At 33.8% G+C, this 25,956-nt stretch overlaps 2 protein-coding genes across 3 annotated transcripts in view; both read right to left on the bottom strand.

The window, feature by feature from the left end:
- Positions 1-10,071, bottom strand: part of tty (tweety) — a 135,096-nt gene extending 125,025 nt beyond the window's left edge. For both annotated transcript variants that reach the window (XM_074179919.1, XM_074179921.1), the window contains exon 1: positions 9,947-10,071. The gene's annotated coding sequence lies outside the window, so the exon portion shown is untranslated. The remainder of the gene's footprint in view (positions 1-9,946) is intronic.
- Positions 10,072-14,448: 4,377 nt separating this feature from the next.
- Positions 14,449-25,956, bottom strand: part of Usp15-31 (Ubiquitin specific protease 15/31) — a 69,747-nt gene continuing 58,239 nt past the window's right edge. The window contains exons 5-8 of the mRNA XM_074179916.1: positions 25,526-25,784; positions 25,246-25,414; positions 16,905-17,949; positions 14,449-15,431 (exon numbers count right to left, since the gene is read on the bottom strand). Of these exons, the coding sequence (XP_074036017.1) occupies positions 15,366-15,431; positions 16,905-17,949; positions 25,246-25,414; positions 25,526-25,784 (1,539 nt within the window). The 3' untranslated portion in view covers positions 14,449-15,365. The remainder of the gene's footprint in view (positions 15,432-16,904; positions 17,950-25,245; positions 25,415-25,525; positions 25,785-25,956) is intronic.

Below are 25,956 nucleotides of genomic sequence, written 5' to 3'. Positions count from 1 at the left end.
AAAGTGAAAGATTTCGATTTGGTTCTACCAGCTTAATGGCAAACCTACCAGAACGTGATATTTAAAAAAACAGCTCGTGGAAAACCGGTGATAAAAGGGAACAAGAACCTAAAATTTTCAGCATATTTCTATATCGCCCACACAAAAAAATCCAAACATTATTTCTACTTCTACCACGGGGCCTAGGATAGTTATCTAACTATTGAATTTGAAATAAGAGCAAAAACTTGTTTAATAGGGTATTGAAGGATCCTAAAATGATCTTAAAATTATTGCAAACTCAAAATTGCCAAAGAATGAAAGATTTCGATTTGGTCCTTCCAGCTCAACTATGAAGCTAACAGAACGCACTGGTTGAATTGAAGAATTAGAATCACTGGAAAACATATTATATTGACTAGGTCTGAGGTATAGTACTATGTAAGGGAATCACACTTGAATACTGAATTTTGTTTTTTTGATATTTCGAAATCCTGTCTCATTCGACAAAAAAGTAACTACTGAGTCCAACCTTCATTTAGATCTCCACCAATATAAAATTACTTAAAATTATACAGTATTCTAATAAAAACCTAATATTCAATAATATCAAATCACAAAACATCAAAATAAAATAGGTATTTCGGAACAAACTCATTGATTTCCTGGAGATTTTCTTGTCCAAAGTAAGTGTTTTGAGTTGAACCTCCAGAAAATCAATGAGTTTGTTTCGAAATACCTATTTAATTTTGATGTTTTCTGATTTGATATTATTGAATATTAGGTTCTTGTTACGTGATAACAAAAAATAAGAATAACTTTGCACCACAAACTTTGAAAATTAATTTACTTTTCAAAAAAATTGACCGTGATTAACACGACAGTTGTGTAATTTGTAATATTATAGGCTTTTAAAATGAACCGTCGTATACAGAATGCTGTATATTTATCGTTTTAGCAAAAAAAAATTTCCTAGTCCCCATTTGGAAAAATGGGTAAAAAAATAAAACTTCACTTAGATGACCATGACTTCAAATCTAGATGTATTTTTCAATGCTGAACAACTTTTCTAAATATCATTTCCCGAGACTTTTCAAGATAAGAGTACTTTACTCCTGTCAGAAAATCAAATATTTGAAGGCTCCTCGTATATTATGTGTGTTGTCCTGTATTTTGTTGGTGCGTCTTTAGTTTTAGGGGGATACACAAACTTTTATGAAGAATAACTTTTTGTCGAAAAACCCTTAATAAATAAGTTTCCCATATGGTGCATAGTTGGGGATGACACTGTATAAATATTTTTAAATAAAATCGATCTAGTAGCATTTCCATTATTCTCTGAAGTCTGGTTGTCAGATAAAAATAATTTCAGAGTAAAAGCAAGTACTTCAAAATAGGACATGCTATTTCTGTTTCACATAAACTCCCTTCTCAGTAACTCCGTTTTGAGTATATCTTGTATGTCGTAATCAATCTAAGTGCTATAAATAAATGTCCGTATGGGAATTGCATTTGCTGATCAATATACTGGAGCTCATCGATAATATAACGATAATGTAGTAACGGTTATAATGCTTATTAGCGTCAGGAATATTATCGTTAGTAAACAAATTTAAAATGTTCCGGGATTTTTCTCGACTTCATTACATTTCAGGTTTCAGTTTTGATGAACAAATGAAAAACGTCAAAGAAAAAGATGTTAGTGTCATGTGATATTTTGAGAATATTATTGTTATTATCTATTATCCGTGTTAGGAATCACACTTTAAAAGGTAAGACCTCGTTAATTCTTAGCTCGCACAAGTTTTGACTTCTGAGGGTTGTCGTTCGTAGGGGTGCGACAGCTGATTAACGAAAAAACATTTTTTTTATTGTTACTATCAACGAAATAAGAACAGTCGATATTAGACACAGGCAGCACTATTTCGATATGCCTTGATATCTCATCAGTAGTACTCGACCGAACCACGAATGCATTGTTCGAGAACAAATGAGGACTTTTACTTTGAGACAGATATAACCTGAATAAGGCATTCGTAATTCAATAACACTTCTTCATTAATCAGTTTACAAAACCTAAACACGTATTTCACTATACTATACACGTATTTCACTATATAGTGTATAGCTCATCTATTTCACATGCAATCGATTATCCATTTTCTAGCGGTCTCGTGGATCGTCGATATTTGTGACGTCACATCTTTGCGTTTTTCAAAAAGAGTAACTTCTTTGGCTATTTATTCTGGGAGTGTTCTCGTACATTCTCAACAAATGTAATTTATTCTATGTAGAATTGCCTTTTTCAAAAAGTAAACCCAGGTGAAAACGCGATAATCAATATAAACCCAGAACAATACTTCTATAGACTCCTTTATAAACACCTGGAATATAACACGGCATATGGGAGGGAGTCGAACACCAATTATGGGATTCACTTTTATAGGAAAGAACCTTCATTGAGTTTTGTATTCTTTGAAGAAGCATCTGTCGCACAGACGGGTGCCACCCTTCAAACTGCGGAAAGAAATCGCAGATAAACTTTTTTGCTGACTTGACGTCCGAACTTCCCATATAACATAAATCTGAGTGTCGTCCAAACTAGGTATGGGAGTGTCTTAAACAATTTAACATCTTGATAGATCATGATAGATCAACTCTATTCCAGTGTCAGAGAATCACCTACTAACCGGCAACAAAAAAGCCAATGAACCCGAAGGGATATATGCATTGCAATATTCTATATCTTTGTTAATACAATTGTTATGTATTGAAGAGTTCCTTACCCATTTTTCAGTAAATATCACCAACATGCCACAAACCTCATCAGAACTCAAGACACGGTATATTTCAAAAATGTTATAGTTTTTTGTTAATATCTGACGATTCAACGTTTTCAACGACGGAATGTTTCATGATTTTCTTCGATACCGTCAATCTAACCTAACTGCACCAATAATCTCTAAAGAAAATAATAATTAAGATTTCACAAAAGTTAGCTCTTTGCATGATCTACACATCTTTGTGAAGAGTTTACTTTGAAATCAATTGCCTTCTTACTTTTTTTTCACAAGAGCCCCACATTTTTTGTATGAAGATGAAGAAGTAGAAGGGCAAAAGCTTTCTTTCCCAAAAATTAATCTCTCCTAACCTTTTCAATTTAAACAAGATTTGTATGGCTGGGATCAAATCAAATAAGCGAATGAATGTCATTACGTACTGAGGCAATAAGTGTGTTATTCCGAAACATCGATGTCCGCCATTGAGGATGACAGTGTTCCGTGTAGATGGTATTTCAACTCTTTCATATACGATATTGTGTAGCAATCCTGTGAATGATATCGAAATCAATTCCATACGAATGATTAGTGTACAAACTGAATCAGAGATGTTTTTGTATAATTCAATGTTCATATTTTTCTTTTGTGTAATAATGTGAAAGTAGCTATTTCGAGGGGACTTTTTCTTCTAGTTTTTGTCTGAAGTTACTTCTTTGCATGATCTACACATCTTTGTGTCGAGTTACCTTTTTCGAAATTGTTGCTTCCTTTCTTTCTCTGGAAGATTCCCACATTTTTTTGTACGATGGAGAAGTAGAAATGGAGAAGTAGAAAGCCGAAACCTTTCTTTCGTAAGAATATTTTAAATATTTACTCTTAATTCAAATAAAATTCGGGATAACGTGAAATAACCCAGATGGACAAAAATGTTTTCATGAATTGATGTAGTAAGTAGTCAATCGATGGATGAAACCTTGACTATGTTAAATTTCAATTTTCCCATTTTTTGAGCGAACTTCACACACCAGAAAACCGGACGTCAAACGAAAAAAAAATTGAGAAACCAGATTTTCTCAAAAAAAAATGAGTAGTTCAAAAATATTTTTTACTTTAAGAAAAAGCAGTACTTATATCATCTTTAGGCTGTACTTGTTCATCTTTCACTGCCTGAACCACTGTGTACGTTGTTTTTGGCGAGTGCATTGGCTTGGGATGTGGGGGTTGAGCAAACCGGCCATCGGATGCCTGCTTCCATGTATCCCCGCTAGATACGGGAATGACAGAATCACTTGTGATTATGTTATTCCTTAACTGAATGGCATTTCAACGATGGCGTAATCCGAAGGTATGTGTATCCGTGCCGAAAGGATGAATGACACTGAGCCTATCAGCTGTCTCTACGGAACCTTCGAAATACCAGGCGCCCTCTCGTCGTAGCACGATAATGCAGGGCTCTGCCGTGATTGGCCTTCTTTCCCTAACTACTCGTGGGACTTCTATGTACAGAGTTAACTTAAAAATTCTTTCTGACGCTGAGTCTACAGAGGAGATGGATGTCGAGCTTACGACTTCAAATGACCTCCCTGTGAATTTAGATCAGGAGCGAGAGCTTCTCAACTCCTGATCCAATAACTGAACCTAAAAAAAAGGTTTGTTGGTGCAGCCAGGAAACGACTAAGTCGTCTCCTCAAGAGCGGGATACCTTATGAAACCGCCTTGCACCAAATTCTTGAGCGGCGTACGCAGAATCTCTCTCAGGTGGAGGAACAAACCCCCCATGAGCAGGTTAACAAACGTCTGCGCTCAAGTGATGACTCACCAAAACCAGAGGCGAAAAAGCCCTGTACGGTTGAATTTAAGGCATCGTCAGGTGTAGCTGACGTACAAAAACCCCTCATATGGGAAGGTTGTCGTGCGACCCCTGAGAGGTCGCGACCCACACGTTGAAAAACGGTGCTTTAGATGATTTGATTTATAGTCAGTCTTTAAGTATGCCCACTGACTATATATGAAAAGTTTTCTTTCCTCATACTAGGAATTGGGCGAATTTCGGAAATGCCATTACTTACCTCGTTCACAGGCAGATGGAGCGATGACAAACCTGTTGATTATTGTCCGCTTCAACCTAATTCGAGGAATGAAACTCTGAAGGAATTCGATTTTCAATTATCAGAAATCATCGATTTCATGTTGATGATAGACACTATACCTTGCACTGACGAGTGGCCAAACAGTCCGAAACCGGTCTGCGAGTGTGTTCCAATAATTGAAAATTTATTGCGGCAGTTGTATCGCCAACAACATATGCAGGAATAACTTTAGTGAAGAATCCTGCACTGACACCTGTCGGATATAATCCAACGCCCTTCGTCATAGAGTAGTTGCTTTCTGATAGGTGTCAATCCATTAACCTACTGTGTAGGGAATTGAGACTGAAGTGAAAATCGAGCGTTCAGCCTGAGGCTTGAACCATCGACTCACACATCAGCCGATTGACCGAGTGAATAAAACATCCACGTCGAACAGCCCGGCTACCGATTTGATTTATAACCTGTCTTCAAGTATGCTCACTGACTATATGTGAAAAAAAATATGAAAACATGTTTTTGTGGCTTAAAAAATAGATTTCGTTCCAAATTAGTATAAGGAAAGGATAATCGATACCCATCAGACTTCAGAATTGATGACTTCCATATCGAAATTTCTCGTTTTGATGCCGATTTTCCTCGAAAAGTTGAAACATTTTTATTGAGATGAACTAAGCGTAGGAATCCTATAAACTCGCTCCTGAATTATGATTCGCGCCAACAAAATTAATAATATCTCAGATTCATGATAACGTCTAAAATATTCATTCCGCCTCAGACTTCAATTCGTTTTTTTGAAAGAGTGTCTTATTGGAACAGGAAATTACTTGCATCTCGCTGGAGAAATCAAATCAAATTAGAACAGACACGAGCAGATGTGTCTGGTCGTTGAAGGCGTTTCAGCTCCTTCGGTTGAGCACATGTTCAAGAACACTTTTTTTGTCGTCAACTTTTTTTATATTCCAGGCGCATTCAGTACTTGCAATTCCACATAAATATAGAACACGCTGGTCTTTGCAACGATTCTACGTTACAAAGACTTGAATGTTAAGTCAAGGATAAGTCTCTAAGCCATAAAATATTAGCACCCAGATGCGTGTTTTACTTTTTTTGAGGTCAAATGCATGCTTTGATGGTTACTGGACTCAATCATTATTTAAGGACAAGCCTGAGCAAGAAAAGACGATGAAATTTCCCGACAGAAGACGTAATCCACAAATACCAAGAAAAACGAAACTCCCACCAAGGTGGTTCGCTGCAAAGCTTCGACTTCGACCACCGAACAAGATTTGTCTTCTGTCTTTCTCTACAGCTCTCAGTGCAAGGCAACTAGTCGAAACCAGAAACTAAAAACTGAGCCTTCGTGATTCAACATAGACAGCGAAGGGGACAATAGTCAATATTTTCTCAGCGAAATGATTATCTCATTGTGTCCGTCAAGTGTGGATGTTCTGTCTATAACATCCAAATATTGGGACACATTATGTAGGATAATTACTGATGGCTGTCTAATACTCGGTAATGATTTCTCCCTAAACTATTTTGTGTAAATTTCTCTCCCCATTTCTGGATTCATGTTATCGTAACAATCTGCAGATTTGGACTTACTTCGAAAAATTTGCTATGCACCTTTCTACTGAACCACTCATTATACCAACGTTTACTTAATACGTCATTTACCTTCGCTAGTGCTAATTTTTTTTGAGGTCGCCATGCTATGTTGGCATTTTTTTAACCTGTTTATTTTCTTATATGCTCTTAAAATGCCTTCATGTTATTCCCCTTTCCGGTTCCTGTATAAACTATACCAACGTCTAATATTTCATTTCGTTTCACTTCCGAGAAAGCTGCTGTCCAAAGTAACGTGTAGTTTAAATTTTCTCAATGCGTATAGTGTGAAAGCGAATTTCGAATTTGGTTCTCGTGATAATGTTGATAATGATATCAAAGACTACAATATTAATCAAAACGAAATCAACCGCTACTGACTTACTACTTTATGGAAAACGTATGATCCATTCTCTGGAAAAAAAGTTTCAGGTTGATTCTATATAACTGAATAGAACTGGCCGATACTTGATGAAAATCCATATTAAAAAAGTTATTTTGTTCTATATTTCTCTAAGGCCTTGGAAGTTAGTTTTAACTAACTGATATCTAATCTCAAAGCCTCATAGAAGGAAATGTTTCACATTGAGTAGAAAGCTACTTTTACAGGAGTTCAGCATGTCAAATATGGCAACTCTGTATCATGACAGATTGAAGTATTATCGTTTCTTAAGGACTTTTCAAGGACCTCACAAGGGTACGCTGTTGCCTTAATTTATTTATCAATAGTATAGCTACTGTTTTTGTCTATAATTCGTTCCTCATGCTTGTAGATCATCTGAAGATATTGAATAGTTCAAAAAATGCCAGTTGCTAGTAACTGCAATGAGGTATCGCTATCCGGAAAGCCCCTGGCATGGACAAAATTCCAACCCGGACACTGAAAGTTCGACCTAGGAAGGAAAAAGCGGCAATGAGGATCAGCAACACTGCAACACTTTCCGTATTATTATTCAAGGAGGCCACGGTCATCTTATTCCCAAAACCTTAAAAAAGCATCACCATCAACCAATAAGCTTGAAACCATCGCGTCATCCCAAAATGAGTTAAGGACGATATCGAAGAATTGAACATCCTACCGGTTGCGCAGTTTAGATTCAAGTTCTGATAGTGATCGACTATGCGATTGGTACAAATTTTGGGTACAGGAGAATAATGCTAAGAATAATCGACCCTTTTCTAGCTGATTGACGATACTGATGCAAATTAGGACAAGAGCTCCAGGCGACTTCTAGAAACAGGAGTCCCTCAAGGCAAAGTTATTTCTCCACAACTCTTTTCGGTGTTTACGGCAGACGCACCCCAGCCAGAGAACAATGTCAGCAAGTTGACTCTATACGTGGACCACATACCCCACAACTCTTCATGCCACATCCACCAACCACGTGCTAGTCACAGGATACCTGCAACAAACTGCAGACTAGAGGAGTGGGTCAATGTCTGCGAGATTAGCATCAACCCCGATGAAAATCAGGCGAATCAGTTAAGGACGCAACCCTTAGGACACGTCGACTTCATCAAACAGGAGACTCCTTGGACTAACTAACACAACATCAATTCCATCATCGGCAGAAGAAACATGAATCTCCAAATTAAAAATGGGGGTGAATAGAAACCTAAAAGCGCCTAAAATTACGTCATAGTCTGTCAAAATGTTTTTCTCCATGAATAATTTCTACTAGCTTAACGTTAAGCTAGGAGAACTCACAAGATTTCCATTAATTGAAAAGAAAAGAAAAATATTTGGGAAGTAAGTACATAATTTCCATAAAATTTTGACCTGAAAATAAATGGAAAAAAGTACTTTTGCTAACTTAACAGAAGTTTCTCAACCTTTCCTTAATGATCGTTTTATCCGATCTGGCTAAAACGCATAGCGTCCAAAACGCATCAGTTTCTATCACATAGGTTAAACAGCATAGACCAGTCTTATGGTGTCGAAAATATTTGAACAGAAATTTGTAGAAATATCAATATCAACTGGGAGCGGATGGCGCCTCCACGTTGGTAATTTCTTTAAATAATACCAGAATCATTGTGATTTTATTTTCAAAATGCAACTAATGAATTATTTGTGTCGAATTTTCTACCACTAATTTCAAACCGAACAGTCTGCATAATGTGCCAATGCCAGTTTCAATTTCGAGAAAGGCAAATATTTTTTCTTATTTGATCTTCTCCATTAAATCCAAGAACTCAAAAATATTATCAAATATCATAATTAGATGGGGGATCTTTTACATCATCCACGACATTTTGCTTTTTTTTTCAAAGGTTTATTCATTCAAATTTATGTATGGTACTAGGTACTGAAAAGACATAACTTTTCTCTGCAATATCTCTCCTTGACAGCCGAAAGACTAATTTCGTTTATTTCAGAGTTCTGGTATACAGGATGGATATTTTCATAAAAAATAACTACAATGAAAACTCATTAGAGATCCTTCATAGATATGTTTTCATCTAGAAACCAGAAGAATGTACCCATCTGAAACGACAAAGAACTTCCTCAATTGATACTTAACTGCACAAAAATCGCTTTTTTTTCCTGAATTGAACTAGATTCGGGTTCACAGAAGAAAACATACTTAGTTTTTAACTTCTCATCAGCAGTACTTAGGTATTTTGAATAATTGAAACTCAAATACTTACTTGGACTCGAATACCTATTTGACACTATTGGATAGGTATTTCAAAAATAACTGGCATTTGCATGACAGAATGATTCAAACCACTTTAAAATTAATTATATTTTGATTCCAGCCAATTGGAGATTGGAAAGTTTTCTTGTGTTTCTTTTAGAGGATGTAGCTTTTTATGATGTTTCAATATTGAGTATTAATGTTTGGTTGATAAACAGAGAAAGAAGTGAATCCTATGCGTTCAATATATCATATATCCACAGAAAAAATTGGATGTTCCCAAGGGACTGTTTCTTTTCCTAGCTATTTGAAAGAAGTATGTGTCCATGATCTTTACATTTTCCTATACATTTTTTATGTTGTCTTGGATATTGTCTGTGTCACTGATTTTTTCTCTGCAAGTTTCTCATTCTCACACATTTCTAAAAATTAATTCTTTCATAAAAGAAGTATTTGGTGGATCACACAAAAAATATTTACCCAAATAACTATTGAAAATTACTAACTGAAGATATCAGAAAAGTTTTATCTTTATATTTTGATGTCAAGTTAACACAATATCCAATCCCCAAAGAGAAAAAATACATAAGTGCACTTAGGTAGGTAATAACAGTAGTAACTTAGGAACTTTGGAAAACAAACCAGACTTTACAAAGAACAAGTAAACAGTATTCATTATTCAGAATTCATTCATTCCTTTCTTTTTACCTTCCATTAATACACCTTCCTTAGATAAAATACTTTTTTATATATAAAAACACTGCCAACAATGAAACTGATCGAAAATTGTAATTAATATCAGACAAATCACCCAGTCCTCAAAAAAATATAAATTTTAAGTCAGAATTACCTTGAAAATAGTTAATAATCCAAATGAACCAAAGAATTAAAACATACACCCACTCACTTACTGATCTCAAACGAAACTGAAGAAATTCTTGTAAATGTTTCAAGATGGCGCATGCCTCAAATTAGTTATGCAACTAACCATACGGTAATCTGTTTGGTGAGTAGGCAGGTGAATACATACACAGATAACACCGGCTGAGCAGGATCCACGGTATGCGACACATGTCAAATAAAATTCTTTTGCTATTTCCAGTTTTCACTCTAATATATTGTTTAAAATCAATTGGAAACAGTAAACATCCTTCTTCAGAAATATGAAGAATAATAGTCAATTCTAGTTGATGATACAAACATAATTTCTCTATTTTTCGGTATAGGTACACAGAATGTTAAGGAAAAAATGTTTCAAAGAAAATATGGTACCTCGAAAGAGAAGATTTGTTTGCAGATGAAAAACATACTTCTCAGTTTTGTGAAATAACTACCTCTTTAGAAAGAATATGTCATTAAACAACGATGACGGATTTCGACCAAAGAAGTCAATAGAAACAGTCTCATGTCAGTTGATTAAAATATATCTGTCTGTTCTATTTAAAATCTGTGTTTCCGTTAATCAGCTGTCGCCCCCATACAAACGACAACTCTCAGAAGTTGAGAAAGTGCGAGCTAAGGACTAACGAGGTCTTACCTTTTAACGTGTGAAATTGATCGTGGTCATTGTTTTTTGGTTTATCAAAGGCCAGTTTCGGTTGAGTTTATGACTGCCAAATAAAAAAAATATGGATCTAATAATTCAAAATAATAGGTGAAGTCTTTTATGGAAAATAGAATCATCTTGATATAATAATATATCCTTTCCGATTCATTCTTGTTGAGGCTAGGTGTTCCCCATGGATCGGTACTTGTACTGTTGCTTTTTGTCATTTGTTAATGACTTGGCTAACCACTTCACTGATGGAAACATAATTATGTTAGCCTACGATACAGCAATGTCAGTATCCGACAAAGACACAGAGGAAGTGGTTGGTAAAGTAAAATCTCTCATTGAAGAGTTTAAAACGTGGTGCCAGAGAAATTAACTTATTCCAAACACATCCAAATCTGCTTCAGTGAAATATATAACAGATGATGGCATCAAGTTGACTGGCATTGTTTGGTCTCATCTTCATCACGAATTATCAGAAGAGCTGCAAGCGATCATTTATTAATGAAAAAATATTGCCTGCAGCTTCCAAATATATATAATGAAATGTATAAAGTTTGCTGGAACGAATTTACAAACTATTAGAAAAATTCTGCACAGAATATTTGCCACATCAATCCCCTACAACTATCAAAGCATATGAAAAATTCTATCAACTTAAGTAACAAATTATCAGGCTTCCTCAAAGATATCAGGTTAGGTTAGGTGTTATGTTTTTTATTGCGTTAACCACTCTGCTACCAAATTATGTTATTGAAACTAAAGTCTGAACCGCTTAAGTTGTTCTACTAAGAAACTGGGCTGCTTATAGATTCTAAAACTGTTATTTCGTGAATGTTGTACAATTCGAAATTAATGGAGTTCGGATATATACTCTTTCTGCCAACGGTTCCAAAAATGTTGATGACACTAATGGTGAAACTGAAGGATTCACTGGAGCACGAGTATTTGGAGTTGTTAAAACTATCCTAGCATGATTAGATTCATAGTATAGTAGTAGTATAATATATGAACTTCATTATCATGTTGATTTTTGTGATCAGGATATCCACACCCAAGGATTTCAATTGTAGATTTTATGTTTTGGATCAGTGATTTCAACCTTGTTTGTGATCAAGTTATAGCGAGAGAACATTACCGAAGAAAGATGATTTTTTTGAATCGATATCCACTACCTTGCTCGTCCAACAAAATTAATTCACTTCACATTCTGAAATGGATTGAAAATTAACTAGCTTGCACAGTACAATTTGTAAAATATGATTACTCAGTATCTCAGTCTCATCGGGTGTACCACAGGGTTCTCATTTAGGGCCATTGCTTTTCAACCTATTTGTAAATGACTTGAAAGATGTTATTTTTTATAGTGAATTTCTTTTATTTGCTGATGCCCTGAAGATGTTCAAAGTTATTCATGACTCAAAATTATTACAGTACGATTTATCTAACTTTGTTCGCTGGTGTGATATAAATCTGCTGCAATTAAATATAGACAAATGTCAAAAATTTACTTTTTTCTGAAACAAAAATCCCGTTAACTGGCCATATAAAATCAGTCGATCAGAACTGAAAACAACAAACACAGAGATTTAGGAATCACTCTCGAACCAAAAATGTCATTTAAGCCCCATATTGCAAATATTACTTCTAAAGCGCTAAAAATGTTAGGTTTCATTCTTAGATCTGCAAATGAATTATCTCTCACTTCAATAAAAATCATATATTGTTCAATTGCTAGATCAATAATCGAATACAATTAAATAATTTGCTCCCTTTATATCATGTGGATATTGATATGCTTGAAAGTGTTCAAAATAAGTTTTTATGGTACTCTGCATATAAACTGAGATATCATATTGGTGAATATGACTATAAAATTATATTGGACATTTTTAATTTGAATACTCTGGCTCATAGAAGATTAGAAGCAGATCTTACACTAATTCATAAAATAATCAATGGTAGCATCAATTCCCCGGAACTTCTCGAACTTATAACTTTAAATGTGAATCCAAGGAGAACAAGGAATTCGGAAAACTATGGCCGGAATGAATCTGTAGGTAGAATTTTGACACTTGCAAATACATACAATGTAGATTTAGAATTTTTCAATTCTTCTTTGGAAACATTTAAAAAGACTGTGCAAAGATTGTAATTCATTATTTTTACGATTTTTTTAAATTTTATTTTATATATTTTTCCTTAAACCTAGCTTAGATTACTGTTAAATACATATGCGTGAACTTGTTAATTATCTTGCATAAAATAGGCATTGCCGTAAATAAATAAATAAATATTTATAAAATAAATACCACATTGAGTACTGAAAAACAAGATAATAGTGTTTCAATTACTTTTATTTCACTCTCCCAAACCCAATTCTAAATACTCAAAAATTGGGTTATCAATTTATTAGTTTGTCGTCCCCATAAGAACAATAACACTCGAAAGTCCAAATTTATGAGAGCCAATATGAGGTCTTATCTTTTAGTACTATTCTTAGTAGTACGTCCACCACTCCAATGCAGCAACTGAACTCGCATTTACAATGACAATGATTTCATCATGTAATAGGTTGCTTCAACTGCTTTGTCCGTTTTAATGTCATGTATTTTTGTAGCTCCATATCTCAATAAATATTTATTCTACTGTGTCATAGTATAAACTGATCGATAGAGAATTCTATACTCTATACACTAATCCTGTTCATTTCACTCCAAATTTTATTTATTTTTTGTCTTTTTTCAGCTTTTTTGGCAAATTTTTCTCTACGAATTTAAATTGAATCGAAGCTCTGCTAAAGCATCCCAAAAAATTAACCAGTCATTTGGAAACATACTGTTCGACGTTGGTTTGCGAAGATTAGCCCCGAAGTGGTCGAATATCCAGGACGAGGATTTGAGGACCCTGGTGGAGACTGACCCATCACAAACGGTGCGTGGATTGGCGGAAGAATTGGGCATCAGCTGCCATGCGGGTTTTGATGTTGTGAAACGTACTGGAAGGTCAAAATGCTTGGAAAGTGGGTGCCTCACGATTTGAACGATCAACAGAAATTGTCATGTTTAGAGGTCTGTTTCATTTTTTGCATTTGCGCAACCAAAACGATCCTTGTTTGAATCGGAATTGAAAAATGGGTCCTTTACGACAACAGTAAACGTTCAGGATAGTAGTTGGACACCAATGAGCCACCCAGGCAGTTTCCAAAGGCGAAAACCCACCGAAAAACACCATGGTTACTGTACGGTGGTCAGCGGCTGATGTGATAACCCTCTGCAACCGGGCCAAACCAGCGGAGTGAGGAAATCGACGAAATGTACTGAAAATTGCGTCAGCACCAGCCGGTGCTGACGCAATAGAAGAGGTCCGATCCTGCTGCACGACCAAGCCCGTCCGCACGTTTCACAAATCACCGTCCAAAAATTTTACGAATTGAGTGTTGAAGTTTTGTCTCATCCACCATACTCTCGCTAAGTGACTACCATTTAGATAACTTTCTCACCGGTGTAACCTTCGCCAATCAGGACCGGGCAGAAACGGCTTTCTTAGACTTCATCGAATCCCAAACATCCAATTTTTATGCTGACGGAATCAATCGACTTGTGCACTGATTCATATGACGCTTATTTCGATCAAATTGTACTTTAAATTGCAATATCCCAGTTTTCACTGAGATATTACAGTTTGAAGTAGACTCATAAAAACATACCAAACTTTTGAAACAACTTAATAGAACTTACTGAACCGATTTGTATCCATAATTGAATAAAACCATTTTTTGGCTGGCCAAATAAAATCCATTATTTATCAATCTGTTTATTTACCTGGTATAAACAAAACTTCTTTAAGGCACATTTTACAATAATTTTCAGCTACATAATTAGAAGGAGATAGATAATCTAATAAAGACATTACATTCAGAAAAGTGTAGCATTCAAACGTTTTCAAATACTGAAAAAGAGTAAAACAATTAGCAGTGATTAATAAGTCCAATAATATTATATTTTTAAAGAGGTAAGAAACGTATACCAAATATAATGCTTTTTAGATGAACTAGACCTAAGTTATTGTTTTTGTTCCATAAGATATTGAAGTTGAGAAATGGAATGTTGTCCCACCAGATTTGTCATAACAGTAAATTGTAAATTAAATTCAGGCTGCATTGTTATATTTACTGTAAAAAAGACAATTTTTATAAATTTTTGATTATTTAATATCCCATAAATTGAAAAAATTCAATTGGTCACACGAAAAATTAATGAAAACTCGATAGAAAGTCAGTGAAACAACAAATGTGTATTCCACCTCAATCAACAATATATTAGACAATTGCAAAAAATTTAAATTTCACCTATTTCTCCTTTATATCGATAATATCACCTTATACAATTCACAAATTCACTCAATTCGTTAACAATAAATTGTTTAATATGCTAACAAACAATTCATTTAAATACTATATATATACTGTTTACAAAGAAAAAAACCTTAATTCAAAATAAAATATCTGAAAAACAAAAACAGTAATCAACAAAATATTAAAAACAAATTTATAATAATTTAAAAATCCAAAATCATAAATTATAAAATGAAAAATTATAGGAATATTATTTTGATACAAGGCCATTCAGTGATGAAACTAACATCCTCAATAAATGTTTTGAGTGCTTAAATAGAATTATTTACATTAAATACATGTTTTGATCTTAATATTACTTCAAACTGAAATGTTCTTTACAGATAGCTGAGGAGAAAGAAGTTTCCTTGTTGGCTGTGGTGACATCTGAAACAAATAAGAAAATCCTAAAAAAAATGTTCTATTCCTACACTAGTGTTTTAATAATTTCCAATTGCAAGTAAGCCTTGGAATTTACCCAATGTTCAAAGTGTGTTCTCAACATGAATATTAATAATTGAATAGACAGTTTGTTTCTAAATATACAGTTTCTAACAAAAAATAAAAACATGGACACCAGAAGTGAAAGCGACTGTGAACTAACCTACTCAGTTTACCTCCAATAGAGATGAGACTTTACTTAGATTTGAATGGCTGGAGATTAAATCCATTTGGAAAAAAGTTTATTCCACATAAACGCAGTTATCCAGATAAAATAGTGCTTAAACAGTGAAGTTCGAGGTGTACTGAGCTGAACCTCAAATCGATGAGCAGCCACAGTCCATCACAGATTTCTGATATGTACCGCTCTTGGTGTAATCAAATGTGCCAAGTCACTTGAACGCTTCCTGTGAAAGTATCTATAACAGAGAGACAAATCTCCAACTTTTCTTCGATGTTCCAGGCTATCAAGGTTGCATGTGATGTTCGCATATCCAATCAGGCAGATGGCTCTTTCCTGGATGGAATCCAGCAACTTCAGGGTATGTTTGGGGACAGAGCTCCATACATGAGAACAATACTCCAAAGAAGGTCTGATCTGAGCTTTATAAACGAATTATCTTCTTGGCATCAGAGAAATAGATTGATTTTAATGACATCAATTTTGGTAATCGTCAAATTTTTTTCAACAAAAAATTTCATCTGATTATTAGCAATATCCAACTCTCTTCAGATACAATTCTTATTAACCAATTTAGATGAGGGTTTAAATTAGAACAGACATATTGAAAATGTCTGTTCAAATCTAAATGTAGCCTATTTTGCTATCAAACAAATGAAGTCAACCTTACAGATGACTTGTTGAGCATCAATTATGCTTTGAAATACTATGATATTAACCTCAATATTATGTTGTAGAGTTGAGCAAAAGAATTCTCAAGAGTTTTTGTTTCCAGAAAAAAAATATTTGTGTGATCTTAGGATTAAGGAGGTCTTACCATTTAACGTGCTACTTTTAGCAAATACTAATGCTGATTTTCAATTTTTGAGAGTTGCCCAACCTATTTTCAAATAGAACAAAATTCTTACTGTCCCTTCTATGTACATTATATGAGTGTAAGCTATGATCCAAATTAGAGTTCTTGCCGAATAAAAGCAAACATTGATTGTTTTGACTTCGATTTTTACTTACAGTTGGAGATGACCTATGTAAAAGCATTTAATTTATCGCTTCATTTATTGATGAGATGTGTATGATGATTTGTTACCTCAAATGATTATAATAGCTTCATGTGAAATTTTGTATCCAGCGGTTGTAAGTCCCCATATCATGAAATATCCATAATGCATTACTAGTGGTTAAAAACATCACATTTTGAAATAAAATAAATTCTAACAAATGTCTAAAATAGTACTTACAAGAATTGAATGTCTCTTCATAGACGTCTCAGTCGTTTTTGTTGGAGTAACCTCCGAATGTCTATGAACAGCTGCAGTGGTGGTATACAAAATATCCACTTTCCCAAACTTATCAACCTTTCTTAACGTAACACTCACATTGTCTTCTACCACTCCTTCCACCCTATGAGAACTCAAAACCGGGGATTTTTCAGTATTAGTCGTCTCTACTTCGCTAGGTGAATTTATGTATATACTCGTTGTATAAAAAGTCTTTTTAGGTTCGGTCGGGGTACAACTATTTGGCAAACTCAAATTCGACTGGTTTCGTGGGCATTTCTCATTTTCCATATTCAACTTTTGTGTGTCTAACGACCTTCTCAAACTATTACTACTACTATGTAAGGTATTTTGGGAATTTCTCAGAGCCACGTTTTCTTCATTTTTGGCAATATCTTCAATTTTTGATTCTTCATGGTTCTGTCTCTCCTCAAAAATATCTTCCTTTTGAGGTAACGTTTTGGTTTCCGCTGAATTGATTATGGTTTTAGGAGGAATGAACCGCGGCATCCGCGAAACCCAATGATCCTGTCCAGAACCTACTGAACTCGTACTTGCCGCACTGCTGCAATTTGAACTCGCGCTCACATACACGCCATTTCTTTTCTGGTAGAATAATATGTAGGCACTGTTGTTGACTAGCAACGAGCTGATATCATTTACTTCTCTACTGAGATTAACAACTTTGGAATCATCATAAAGGTACCACTGATTATCGTAGGGATTCTTGCAAGCGGCTGTGTAATGGCCAGTTTCTAAATCGCAACCGTGATGGTAGCAAACTGCATACAAATCGTACATGTTATCAGCTGATGTCGAATGATTCCTAGACCTCTTCCAAGGCGACCAGCTACTGTTCGTTATATGGTTAGATTCGGTGATGGTATTATTACGATTCAATGTAGCAGCACGTTTATTGGCTAGATGAGGTGACATATCGAAACCATTCACTGGGAATTCCACCATTGTCGTGAGTTTGGTGCTGTTACCTCCTCTGAAACCATGCCTGCAAATTACAAGTCAGTCAGTCAAATTACATTCATTTATTGTCCCTATTACAGGACACAGTATGCAATTTTGGGATGAAAGTCTAAAATATAGGAAATGTATACATATCGTAATTGTAATACATTCATGGAAAATAAAAAAAAGTTCAAGTGTATAGAAAATATACATATATCGTAACCATAATACCTTCATGAAAAAAAAATCATCTGAATATATTTTATGATGTTGAATAAATGTCTACTTTCTCTAGTTGAGATAGTAGACTTGGTGAGTTGACAAGATTGTTTACCAGTTTGTATATGAATTCGCAAGTATAATAAGTTCTCCTGTCTTCAAAAGATAGCCAAGGATAAGTAGGGTCGAGAATCCCGAGTGAAGGTTGCTCTCCAAAATTCTTTAATAAGTCTCTGCTAAGGTAAAGTCGGCCTACAAGAAAGTGGGGATCCTATGCTATAGCTTGTGTAGTTTGGACATGAATCCTTCATCACTGGTAACCAAAGATTAAACAAACGACTGCTACAAACAGATTAAGCAGACATGCTTGATTCAGAATAACAGGAACAAATAAAACTACACCAACAGCTGCATTAGCGACTCTCTTGAATCTTCCTACTTTATATCTTGTAATAAATGAAGAGGCGTAAGTGGGCCAATTCAGACTAGTAAATTCACCAAGTTATAAATCGAGGAAAACAGAAATTTCAAAGTATGTGGAGAAACATACCACAAACATGTTCTCGGATATTTCGCGGTTAAAGTCTAAAACTGAAAAAAGAGGGGAATGGATAGTCATCCCGAGAATATTCTCAACAGAAATATATGGTTTACAGATGAGTCAGAAGCAGAACATGAGACGGAAACTGAAATTTACTGTGTGGAGAGAAATTTACATTTTAGTAACCCTTAATAAATACACATCAGTATTTCAGTATGCTATTAACAATAAGTTGTGGCCACAGCGAAATGAGCAGACTAATATTTTCGCAGAAAGCTAGGCTGCACTTGGTGCATTTATGAACCCAAAAGTGATATCGAGACTGGTCTGTGATTATCAAGAAGAACTCAATTGGCATACAGGAATCGATTGACTATACAGGGCGGCCCACCACATTCGCCTCGGTATTTCTACGAGAAATGAAGAGAGTTAGAAATGAGGAGCATAATCCAAAATTATTTTGAAATATATAGGGCAACTCCCAAAAAAGTTACATACTAAAGTTATATTTTTTCTTATGGAACACTATATTTTTTTATATCTTTAGATACTATAGACAAAATAAAGGTGAGTTACTATTATATTTCTCATACTCAAAACTGACCGTTTATGGCGAAAAAAATTGCTCAAAAATTGGACACACATTTGATTAAATAACTTCTCAAAGTTGAATGGAACACCCCGTATTTAGTGGCGTAATTTGACGCAGAAGTAGATTCCCTTCAAAACTATATTATGGTACCCTATACCTATCTCTTCTGCTTTTTACACAAAAGGTGTTTATATATTTTACTTATGAGTAGTTTTTTCATCTTGAAAATGGAACACCCTGTATCGTAATGAAAAGCAAGAAAGCATTTTTGAAGTCATTTTATCGAAAAATTATAAATCTTAAATAGTTTTTTACTTTAATAAATGCTCAATATGGTGTCCATTATTCTCGATGCATAGGCGAACTCTTTCTTGAAGAGAGTGCTGAACTCTGAATAACATATTTTGCTATATGGAATGAAACGCTCTTCTTATTTGTACTTTCATATCCTGAGGTTTCGTTGGCGGTGTATCGTGAACAATACATATGATATATCCCCATAAAAAATAGTCGGGACTTCTAAGGCCTGGAGAACTGGCTGACCAGTTATGTAGACCACCTCGTCCTTACCATCTATTTGGATATTGTCGATCTAACTCGTTCCTAACACGTCTATCAAAGTGTGCAGAAGCACCATTTAGCTGCATCCACATCCGTTGACGAATATTAGGAGGTATACTTTCCAACAGCATAGGCAAATTATCCCTAATAAATCCGAGAAACGTGACGCCGTTTAAATGACCATCAAGAAAGTAAGGACCTACTACTTGCTTTCCAATTATTCCACCCCACACATTAACAGACCATCTGTGCTGATGTTCAAAGGTTATGTCTGTTAACTAATCCGTTGTTATGAAAAGTTGAATCATCTGAAAAAAGCACATAATCAAAAAAAATCTTCATCACCACTTTTCTAAAACCCATAAACAAAAATTCAGTCATCTATCATAATCTTCAAAAAGCTGTTGATGTAGTTGAATGCGATACGGGTGGAATTTGTAATTTTCAATTATTCTTTGGATACTTTGTCTGCTTATTCCAGTTGTTTCACATATTTTTCGTTGACTTGTGTGAGGGTGTTCAATTAGAGATAACGTCACCAAATATTAATTTTCCTCATTTCCAATAACCAGTTTTTGCCGTTCTTGCATATTATAAGATACACTGCCTGTTCTTCCGAAAAGCTGCAACAACTTTTTCAATGAACGCTTGTTAGGATGACTCCTGTTAGGGTACCTTTGAGCATATACTCTTGATGCTAATAAACAGTTTTCTTCACACTCACCGATAATCAAAATCATATCAATTCGTTTTTCCTAGGGATAAGTTCTCATTTTACAATATTTCAAAATGACAATAATTTTAAACTATTAAAATAATGATAATGGTTTGATTAACAAGTTGTGTCTTTGTCAAATACTTTTTATATCATAAAAATAATTAACGTCATCTAGGCCAGAGCCTAGGAAAAAATAGTAGAATAGGTTCAATAAAAAATCGTAAATGTATGTTTTTATTGGCCCCATATTGTAATTTTGGTATTTATTTCACTATGAAGTCTAATATATTTGCTAAGAAACAAGCGAATTCATTTTGCCTCAATAATTGAGACACATGCATCTTCTTATTTTAAAGAATGCTTTTTAATATTTCAGAAATCGCAATAAATGTGAGTTTTTACCTTTGTCTGCATTTTACTTTAGATACACCTTATTTTCAAAAATTTAAACTCGTTCTAGCGAATCTACGTATTCTTTAATAACAAGTTTTTTAAAACGCTTTTTAAGCTTTTCATTATAATACAGCATGTTTCATTTTAAAGATAAAAAAATTACTCATAAGTAAAATATAAAAACGCTTTTTGTGTAAAAAACAGAAGAGAGGTATAGGGAAACCTAATATAGTTTTGAAGGGAATCTACTTCTGCGTCAAATTACGCCACTAAATATGGGGTATTGCAATGATATTGCATTAAAAATTTCATGCGATACTCAACTTTAACCTTTGAGCTAAGCAGTACATTTAATCACGAACAGCTCCTTACACGTTACAGGGTGAAAGCAATTTTTAAATTATGGTCTGTATTATTAAATTTCTCAAAATTTCTCAGAAACAGTCAGTTTTAAGTATGGGAAATATAATAGTAACTCACCTTTATTTTGTCTATAGTATCTAAAAATATAAAAAATATAGGATGTTCCATAAGAAAAAATATTACTTTGGTATGTAACTTTTCTGGGAATTGCCCTATATATTTCAAAATAATATGCTCCTCATGGACCCACATATGACTATGCTAAAAGTTTCTCCCTAACTCTCTTCATTTCTTGTAGAAATACCGAGGCGAATGTGGTGGGCCACCCTGCATACTGGGTGCCAGGACACTTAGGAATCATAGGCAAAAAAAAGTTGACGAGTGTGAAAAACTTAGAAATTAACTTTGGTATATATACCTTGAATCAGCTGTGGGAGAAGGAACTAGATAGGGACGCGAGCCTATAACAAACATAAATAGCATTGAGAAAACATACTCGGAAAGACACTCAAAAAAACCTTTGTGAAGGGACTCAAAAAAAAAAGAACTCATGAACTGCTCCAACAAAGCAGGGATCCACTCAGAATAATTATAGGACTACCTACTGGACACTGCCTGTTGAGAGGACATCTCAAGCAAATAGAATGGGGTAACAGAGATCTTACCTGCAGACAAGGCAACAAAGGGACAGCAACAGTTCGTCATGTTTCATGCGAATGTGAGGCACTATATAGTTCACAGAAGGTAATCAATCATTTCCACCTTTGAAATAACTCTTACATGTTTGATATTGTTTTGAAATATTGTATCTCTATTTTTGACAAACAGCAAACATCTTAGTATCAAAATTATTTTTTCACATGACAATGGAAACTATGGAAAGCTGATTTTAAAAACAAATTAAGCACACAGAAAGAAAAATTGGACCTGATATCAATAATCACTAGTGATTAACTGAAAATCATTGGCACAATGTATTTTTTTTTCAAGACAATGACTAAAAGTGATCATGTAAATCACTTTTCGTGATTGAATAATCAACGTAATAATTATTATGATGGTACCTGATCCGTTATGGTAATGTATTTTCATCATTAATTTTATGTAAAATTCACTGTCACTTGGTAAAATTTCTTTATAACGAGGAAAATATGTATTGTGCTAATGAACATAGGTTGATCAATATTATGTACCTTTAATCATCAAGGGTATCGTTTAATGCTCAATGGGTGATTGTAATAAGGTTATGTTACTCATCCTATTTCAGTTGAATCATTATTACTAGGCTTAGAATCATTAGCCAAAACGTTCTTTCATCAATATTATTACCAAGGACATTGATATAAGGCTATCAAAATAAGTTAATGTATTTATTCATGCGGCCAATCATTAATGCCTTGTTGCAATACCCTTGCGGCTTTTTCGCCCCCCACCTACAACGCAGGTCTACGACAGTTAAGAATTTGCCTCCGATTCCCGATTTTAGTAATTCAGTGTTTAAAAAGTGCATATTTTTACATTATTGTGAGGAGTTGAGTTAATATATCTGTTGGTAAGTTATCATTTTCAATTTATATTATATAGTTTGTGAAATCGCGAAAATTATTGAAAAACGTACCTATGTTACTACTGAATAAGGATATCATAGACAAATTTCACGAATTTCAGATGCAAGTTAATGACCTATCCTACTCAGATTCGGCACGTGGCGGTTTTATACACAAGGGCGTATACAAATATTTTGTCGAGGCAAGGTAAGATAAAAAATGTAAAACATATATACGATTTATTACGTTTGTTAGTTATCACATAGATCAACATTATAGAAGTGGGTATCATTTTATTTAATTCTACTGAATTATAATTTCTTGAATCATTAAACATAAAATAATTGAATTAATTTTCAAAACCAATCATAATTGTTTATTTTGGTAGAAAATATTTTTCAACTTTCTGTTCTTCTATGTCTTAAGAGGTTCGGTTAGAGGTAGCTTATTAATAATTTAAAATCATAATTGGAAATATTAAAATGACGGCTCCAATATCTTAGATAATTCCTGTATATATTCATATCGAACTTAGAAAATTCAAAATAACTGGTTCAGTATAAAAAATTTTTCCATTTATGAACTTTAGTAATTTTTTATTTTGGCAAATTTGTTAAGAATCTTTAAGTTAAAAGAATGTCACTGTATTTATTGATTTCTTTTGCATTTTACTAGTAAGTTTTCAGATACACTCTCTATATAGTAAAACATTTGATTCTTTTGACAGATCTATTGATAATATATTCAATAAATCTGAAAATAATGGTAAACAAGTCCAAATTATGTGTATGTTTTCATTTTCTTGCTATTTTTAAAAGAGAAACATCATCAAATTATTGAATATTCCTAAATTTTATGCATTAGTATTGAACTATGTATGCCACTCGAAATATTATAACAAAAACTGACATTATTTCAGATGGAAGAGATGCAGCAGTTTTGTGGGCCCTTCATGGTTTTTTCGTACCCACCAATAAGGTAGTTAAGAAAGACTCTACTGGTAAATCACGAACAACGAAATTCACCATACGTGATTCACAACAATCATTTCTATATGTCGGAAAAACCATTCAAGAAGTGGAGGACTGGATAAAATTCCTGCAATCTAAAAAATCTTCAATTCAGCCTTTCATTTTTGCAATTGGAGAAGATATCACAAAAATAAGTGAAATTTACACATACTTTGATGGAATAAAGTATAAATTTTTTAATATTATGAGGGCAGTGGATATCTGCTTCAAAATAATATATATATTTAATTTAAACTTTCCAGCAGAAAGTATAATGTTGTGGTCATTTATAGAAATTTTTTTTTTATCAAATGAAATCAACAAACACGTATTCTAAAATACATATTTTATGTGAATATCTGAAAAATAATTAAAGCTTACTTTAACAAAGGATGATTTTCATTTTCTCGAGCACATCACATCTTTCATATAAAAAAATATCTTAAGACACTTTCTGTAATAAAGGTGTTACTTTTTCTGTAAATTAGATGCCTATCAAAAAATCTGAGATTCTCAGGATGTATTATAAATGAATAAAAATGAATTATTTATATAAAGTACACAACAAATCTCAGATTACATTTTGTCCTGTAAATTTAAATTCATCCTGAATCGAGCTTTATAGAAAAACGTTTCAAATCCGTCCAAAAAACCAATTTAATGAGAATATGTTTCAAGCCTATTTCGTAGTTGAACAATTTACTTTAAAAAATCTTATGGAAAATCTAATTCAATATTTGAGAGTAATCTAATCTAATTTAATTTTTGCAACTTAGCTAGAAATCACCCTGTACATTTATAATACCATTAATGAATGTCCACGAGCATCATCATAATGTTCTTGAATATTAAATCAATGTTCACTAGTGATCAAAAGTTGGTATTTTTAGTAATAGAATATAGGTTTAAAGTTTTGTAATAAGGAATTATTTTGATGAATCAATGTTCAGAAAACATCAATACTAGTGCCGTCTTGTGTTCGATCAATGTCCCTTGATGATAGAAGAATTATTTCAGACCACGTAACAATGTCTTCAACCATTAAAATTATTCTTTTGAACCTTGGGCCAATGATGATCAGTAAGTTCACAATGAACTCTGTGTCATAAAATAGATGTTTATTTTCTTGCTATAAGGAATTGAATAATTGGTTAATGAACAAAAAGCATTAATATTATGATCAACAGTCAATGTTCAAGAAGATGGTCACAATGAACGTGGTCCTTAAGCTATTTATGCTTTTTATTAAACAATCAACAACTATGCCTTATGCCAATCATTTAGAGCATCGGTTGAAAATTGATGTTCAAATTCATTATTCTAATGTTGTTTTTCATTATAATTAGGTAAGTTTTTCGTTCTGTGCAGGTGCTGAATGAAATAAGAAGTACTCACTGTCGAAACCGTTTCAAATGTACAATAAGAATATCTGGAAGAGACCACACATCCAAAGTTTTCACCACAGGTTGATACTGCTGGCAGTGTGGACATCTCCACGCATCTGTCAAAGTTTCAGCCTCCGTATAATCCCTTAAACATTCTTCGAGAGTTAACGGGGCTCCCCCTATAAAAAATGTGCATTTATCATAGACCCACAATTATACTCACAGCAAAATAATAATATTTTTGATCCTCAAACGGAGCAACAAATGTCATCGGCTTTAGTTATATTTACCATGCATCGCTTGTGCTCGAAGCATTTTGACACTTGAATGTTCCTCTACCATATCAATATCTTCAGCAATCATGGCTAACTTAGACTCTACTTTCCATTCTAGAACAAGTTTCACATGTTGTGGACCACCGTCTTCGCTACATAAAGCTAAGGCCTGATCAATAGCTTCCATGAATAATGGATGTTCCAAGTCAGGTTCCAAATAGCAAGGAGGTTCATTGTCATTACAGGCCGGATCAGAAATTCTTATTTTGAAAATCTAAAATATGAACACCAAATACAATACGACTAATTTCTTGAAATATACCTTTCAAATGAAGTATTTTCAATTTTAAACTTATTCTTAAAGCTTTACAAAAAGTGTTACATAAAATGTTTGACACATTGAAACATTTGCAAGGATGAAAAATAAATATATTGAGGCTCATAAC

Source organism: Leptinotarsa decemlineata, unplaced genomic scaffold (genome assembly GCF_025532065.1).
Source record: "Leptinotarsa decemlineata unplaced genomic scaffold, Ldec_3_MD MMD2_tig00026282_RagTag_RagTag, whole genome shotgun sequence".
Taxonomy (NCBI): domain Eukaryota; kingdom Metazoa; phylum Arthropoda; class Insecta; order Coleoptera; family Chrysomelidae; genus Leptinotarsa; species Leptinotarsa decemlineata.
Note: the sequence above shows the minus strand (reverse complement) of the source record. Positions and strands in the feature narration are given on the sequence as shown.